The sequence below is a fragment of the Anastrepha obliqua genome, chromosome 2 (genome assembly GCF_027943255.1).
Source record: "Anastrepha obliqua isolate idAnaObli1 chromosome 2, idAnaObli1_1.0, whole genome shotgun sequence".
In the NCBI taxonomy this organism is placed as follows: Eukaryota; Metazoa; Arthropoda; class Insecta; order Diptera; family Tephritidae; genus Anastrepha; species Anastrepha obliqua.
In genome coordinates, this window is record NC_072893.1 from 47,089,448 (window position 1) to 47,096,353 (window position 6,906).

General features: G+C 37.4%; 1 protein-coding gene across 1 annotated transcript; it reads right to left on the reverse strand.

Moving 5' to 3' along the window:
* Nucleotides 1-2,877: 2,877 nt before the first annotated feature.
* Nucleotides 2,878-5,972, reverse strand: LOC129238115 (vitellogenin-3-like). The gene is made up of 3 exons (XM_054873154.1): nucleotides 5,687-5,972; nucleotides 5,286-5,545; nucleotides 2,878-3,661 (listed from the first exon to the last, which is right to left on the reverse strand). The coding sequence occupies exons 1-3, from the start codon at nucleotides 5,970-5,972 to the stop codon at nucleotides 2,993-2,995; spliced, it is 1,215 nt and encodes a 404-aa protein (XP_054729129.1). The 3' UTR covers nucleotides 2,878-2,992.
* Between the last annotated feature and the right edge of the window lie 934 nt (nucleotides 5,973-6,906).

Sequence of the window (6,906 nt, forward strand, 5' to 3'; positions counted from 1 at the left end):
TTCAAAGCAGGACTTCTATGTGCAGAATAAAAACCCTTTTTAATCTCTCTGTACTTTTTTAGGATCCTCATTTATCATGTACATATATTACTTCTAATGATTGCGGCTGATATCATTTTGTTAGCGGATCACCCAGGCAAACTACAAGAGATGATTAATAGCCTTGAAAGCTACTGCAACCTGTGGAATCTTGAAGTAAACCGCTCAAAGTCTCAAATAATGGTGTTCAAAAATGGTGGGGAAACTTAGTAAAGAGAAGAAATGGTATTATAGTAAGGAAGAAATACAGACTGTGTCTCAAAATACTTACATAGGAGTGGAAATACTCGTAACACCTCAGATGAAATTAAAAAAACATGTTGAAAACAGAACAGCTGCAGCAAAGAATGGCATTAATGCTACGTAGACTTGTCTTTTAAAAAAGAAAGAAGTTTCAATTGAAGCTAAATGGAAACTTTTGCTAGCAGTTTGTCGTTCAATACAATCATACGCAGCACAGGTGTGGGGTTTCGGGTGGTTTGAAGAAGTTCATATATTGCAAAAGTATTTTGTAAAGCGAATTCTGAAGCTACCTACATACAAACCGGCATGCAAGAAAATCATTTGTTCATCTTAGAACTATTCCTTAAGTATATGCACAGAATTTTGTTTATATACTCAGAAAATCGGCTGCCACATTATCTATCCAAAATTGTTATAAAGAAAGAAGTCTTCTGGATTAGAGATCTAAAGAACTTGTTTAGTAAAAACGATGTCATTTGCCGAACAGATAACATACAATCAGAAAACTGGATAGAAGATGCAAAATTGCTTTTAACAAACCACAACCAGGCTAGGATGAATGTGTACATATAGTAAGAAATTAGATTGGTCAAAAGGTCTGGTTTATTTAAAACAAAATATGATATAGAATCAAGCATGTGGATAATGAGGGCTAGAAGTGACATGGTAATTTTAAATAACAACAGATTTGACACAGAAAATAAAACTTGCTCAATGAGTAATTTTGGCGAGCTTGAAAACATGGCACATTTCTTGGCGCGCTGCCCAATATTAAGAGAATTCAGACAAGTCTTTTTCGGAAAATTTACCTTAAATGTTTCACAGCTGATTGAGATTCTCAATGGGGAAAATGATCATTGGGATAAACTTTCGCGTTTCTTTAAATATGTCTCTAGATACAGAGATTACTCAGTAAAAGCGTTTAACTGGTTTTAAAAAACCATAAACCGAATAATTGTTCTGTACGAAAAATAAATCGACAGACGGCTCATGCCATTGTCGTTAAATTATTGTAAATATTTATTTTTCTTAATATTACAATAAGTAAATTTCAAATTTTGTATATTTTACTTTTATTTGCAATAAATACTACTACTAAGTACTAGTCCATGAAATTAGGCAATTTGAAATTTCTTCGAAAGAACAAAAGGGGCCACCAGCCTGGTCTCTCTGGTCTTGGTATGTACTGAATTAATCAACACTGTTGAAATGTGTGCTGAATACCGCAGGCGCTTAAGGGGGTCTTCTGGTCTCGAGGCCCTGAAATGAAGGGTTTTTTTGGGGATTGATTGTGACAAATCCTGTAAATATTTAAAAAAAATTTTCTTTTTATTTTAAAGGTACATGTCTTGGCTTTTAAAAAATGGTTTTGACTTTGAAAAAAATTAACACCCGCGACCTTGAAATGGCGCTGAAGACGTCCACCTCCAAACGAAACAGGTCTCCATTTTGGTCACGGTTTTTCCACCTGGGTAATCAGAAAGCAAAAATTAGATATGCGTTGTCTTCAGAGTTGCCCTGGTTAAGTTTTCCCGTGAGAGATTTTTTTTTTTAATTTTTTTCAAAAGTTATGCAACAATCTGCAAAAAAAATTTTTTTTTGCTCATTTTTTGAACTTTAAAAGGTTATAAAAATGGAATGAAAAAAAATTTCAAAAATCGTACACGGGGAAACTTAGCGGTAAGTTTTCCGAACCTTTTAAGACCAAAACCATTGAAATCGGAGTATAACTACTATGAAAAGTGTGACCAAAATGCTTAAAAAACACGATTTTCGGGAAAACGCGTTTAAAGATAAAGTTTATGATAAAACGGCCGGAGGAGGGTACACTTCGGTGCCCAGAAAAATGTGAAAAAATGCGATTTTCAAAAAATCCTTTCTGTGGCGTATTCTCGCATACACATACAACAAAATTATGCAAAAAAAAAAATCGATTTTTTTTTCGCTGGAGACCAGAAGACCCCCTTAAGGCCTTGTATTTGAGTGTATTGACTCTTTGCAACATATGGCTGAGTGTTATCGTCCGGCAATATCTTTCGACCGTAACTTGCCACGGTAGACAGTCACTTTTTTTCAATTATCCGACTTGAGTGCAGCAACTGCAGTCGGTCCGGGCTGTAGTTTCGCTTGGTCTCAACAGTTTTTAATAGATGATACTGCCTTTGAGTGTAGAGCAAATCTTCGAACTATGAATACTTGTGTTTGGGGTTTATGTAGACACCGATTAACGGACCTCAGAGCAATGATTTTCTGGCTAAGAGCTTAGCTTTTCTTAAATCTTTGGACCCTTAAATCGTACTTTGTCCTATTTTCTTGCTTCTTAATGATTCCTACTAAAATAATTTCAATGTTATGCTAGCGCTACACTACTTTTAGTTTGTATAATAATTTTATTGTTATGTAAACCTTTATAAAATAAAATAAAAATTTCAATGTTTTTGAAAATGACAAGCGTATGCTGCTTTTTCTTCTTGCAATCTGCATCTTCATTAAATAGAGCCTCAATTTCTGCATTTTTAAACCTTCTATTAACTGGGAAGTTCCGTGCCTCACACACCAAAATCACCAACTGTCTATGTAAAATATACTCCTGCGTTTAAATGTAAAACTATCACATTTATTTACATATCAATACATAGAAATATAGTCATAAAAGTACATACGAGTAAGTACTGTATTCTATATGTCTTTCAATCAATCAGGAATTCCTCTACGCACACAGTCCGCACTTCGAATGGAGGTACAGTTGCCTAGCATTGCCATTTTTACCAAACGGCTGCTGTCCATTCACTTCCAAAAAGTATTTCCCCTTCAAATTTCTTGGTACTTCATATCCCATAGGATACTCTGCAGGCGGACATTTATGCTGACGCACTCCGGTCAATGAGTTGCAACGCTGAGCCATAAAATTCCATTCATTATTTGGATAAACAGTTTCCGCATAATATTCCCAGGCACGCGCATGCGCACAAATAACATCAAAGCAACCAGTTGGCAAAGGATCAAGTCCACCTGGATAGAAGTCCACATCACCGAGAGGTTCACGTTTACCCAACACACCCGGATTGGAGTGAATTACATCAATGAATTCGGCAACGCCGCGCATTAAACCTGAGAGCGCAGAACCTTCATTGAAACAGGGCTTGGCTGGATCCAAACCAGTAATGCGTGGCACAAGTTTGCCGGTGTTGTAACTGTAGTAGCGACCTGCCGCGCCGACAATATGCGCACCTAGACCATGACCGATCAAGTGAATATTCTGAAGTGGTACAACGGCGGTTAAGAGCTCGAGACCTTCAGCTATAAAAGCGCCGATTGCATCGGTGTTAAGGGACGACCAAGAGTACAGAGTGTCCACAGAATCGGCCACATCGACGGCCTGTGTGGGGGAAAGATAAAAAATATTGGAAATAAAAAAAGAAATATAAATATAAATATTAAAAATATCAAAAATTAAATTAAATATTTTTTTAGTTATTTGAAAAAGTGGAAAATTATAAAACAAAAAAAAAAAATAAAACGTAAAAGCCATATAACGAGAAAAGCACTCATATATTTTTCTTAGTATATATATAAAGGGAGATCAAAGTGGAGGTACTTTCTCTAACAGAGGTTTTTTCACAGATCACGCATGACTACTCTCAAACTAAATACACAATTTTTTTCCAGTATTCATTGACATTTCATCATGGAATGACTTAAGTCTCAACAACGTTTACAAATCGTGCAATTATATTAGGAAAATCGACGCTCTGTGAAAAATATCACCACGCACTCAGAGGAAATTATGGTTTTCACCAATGAGGCCCATTTTTAACTTTATTTTTTGGTCGGGGCAACTAGCAAGTACAGCACTCATACAACATTAAGGCCATTATACTGCACTCGGATTCCCTTTTAATTTTCTTTCAATCTACCCGACCTCCGAAGAGCCAAGGAGTCAAGGTGGTCGCTTCTTAACACATCAGTGCCAAAGACCTCAAGCTTGATTCGCGAGAAGGCGGAGCAAACGCACAGGAAGTGGTTCGCCGTCCATCCTCCTCTACACACGCTGGGCAGAGTACACTGTCTGAGATGCCTACATTTTCCATGTGCTTCGCACACGCAAAGTGGCTCGACATCAGTCCCTTCTGCTTAGTGACAGAATGATTTGCGACAGTCGATCCGACATGAAATCAACCATTACATCCATTGAAATCAATCGTTTAGAATGGCCTATGGGCTAGAGGTATCGGAATTATCGGCTCATATTTCTTCAAAGACGAGGCTAGCGCCAATGTAACAGTGAATGGCGAACACTATAGCGCCATGATAAACGATTTTTTGGTGTCGGATGCCGAATGCCGGAAATTGAAGCGCGTGATCACCACAATTTAGTTCCAACAAGACGACGACGGCACTTCTTGCCATACAGCCCATGAAACACTGGATTTACTGTGTCGTCGTTTCGATGAGTTATTTATCCCTCGTCTCGGACCAGTGGATTGGCCTCCCAGATCGTGTGATATCACTACTATGGGGGCTATGTAAAGTTTAAGTGCTTTGTGGATAAACCAGCTTCGATTGACGCAAGTGAAGCCGACATTATTAAAGTTATTCACGAGATACCGACAGTAGTCCTTTAGCGAGTTTTTACGGATGGCCGAATTACGGCGCAGTGTGGCCAACATTTGAAAGGGATTATGTTTAAAAAATAAATTGCATGAATGGTTCCACACAAAAATATTTAAGGTTTCCCAATCACTTCGTTGTTTTATTTCAATTTAAAATCTGATACCTCCAAATTAATCACCCTTTATATTATATATATCGTACTTGCATGCGTAAGCTGAATTTTTCATCCGTTAAGCTATTTTATGCTACTGCTCCTTTCATTTCAATTTTAATTTCCTCAACACTCTTAAACAACACTCTTAATTAGAACAAACTTCATTCATTAACTAACTATTTTCGTAAATTCAATGAATTACCCCTTTTGTTATTTTTCTACTACTTTTACTCACCACAAAATTCACATCACCACGACAATTGTAAGCTTTGGCCAACTCATTGATCGGATTCGAGGATTCGATTGTACTTTTCCAACCGGAAGCGAATATTACCACTTTCTTTTTTGGATCGAATTCGGGACTTTGACAAATTTCATTCGCTTTCAATATCGGATAACTGTAGCTATTGCAGGCTGTGCGTAGCTGAAACTTCAGTTTCGTCTTATCGGGCGTTACTAACGGAGTAATCGCATCAGATGCAATTGCAGAGGAGCCTAAACGACACGCGATTAATATCCATTAAAATTAATGAGCAGCGAAAAACTATATTTATAGGATCTTCATTTTCCATCAAAAACAAATATCCAACCTTTCACTGCACTCGTTACCCGCTCTAGTTAAATGTGCATACTTACAAATATTGTTGATAGCTGTAGACATCAGCTCGAATGGATAGCCGGCCAATAGGTTTTTGCTCGTCTCAAACACACCATGTGGCGTGGGTATCAAATTAGCTGCTGCGTTGCCAATGCCTCGCACTGTATTCTGCACAATTTTGCCCACATTTTGTATATCCAGCGATTTGGGCACCGAATTAACGATGATTTTGGGTAAATCGAAAATTGCATCGAGAACTTTGCTCGCTCGCGTGCCAGCAACTAACAAAGTAAGTACTAACACAACCATGTGGAAACGGGACATTTTGCTAGTTTTTCCCCCCTTTTGCTTGTTTTGGTAAAATTTTCTTTTACTACTTTTTGCGTTACTTATCACCACATTAAGAATTTTCACGATCGCAGTACGAAATGCCTTTGGGGAAAACTGTTCGCGTCTGCTACCCTCAGCGCTTATTTATATATCGAGTTACATATATGTAAGTATGAGAAAGGCAAGCAAAAAGAGTGAAACTCATTTCACTAATTTGCTCTCCAATTTTGCTCATAATTGATTTGCTCCCGCTCAAGCCTCCGCTGGGTTGGCGATCGATCTACAGTCGTGATTGCAAAAACAATAGCAGAAGTCAATGTAAGTGGGATTAGAACGAATTGAGCCGATTAGTATTTTAGACCTGAGGGTCTTCTTTATCTTAGTCATCTTTTGTAGTTTATTTCCTAGTCTATTTAGTTAATTTAGTTTAATTTATTAATTGATAAGCAATGAAAAATTTCATGAAATTATATTCCTGAGTACGCGTTGTCTACGTCGCCCTAAGAAGAAGTAAGAGGGAATGAATAAAGAAGAGTTGCACTTTACTTCTACAGGACTTGGTGTCCCCATAAACATTTTTGATTACGAAAAGATCTAAAATCTACTGCACTACTCGAACAGTTATCCACTTGAATAGAATTGCAGCAAAAAGCGGGTAACGGGTGGACGGGTACCCGATGTCAAAGTTCGAACACATTTAGCATAGCATGAAAATGGACGAAATTACGTCGGCAAAATAATTCGATTTCTTTCTATTTTCTCCGACAGGTTGAAGACTCACCATTGCTTTTCTGATCACTTGATGGCAATTTGTTGGTTCACAAGCAACAGCAGTCAAATCACAAGAAAATGATTTCGATTTGTCTAAGAAACTCCGCAAAATGTCAATAATTTAAAAATAAGTTGTATTTTTGTACCAATGAGCTTT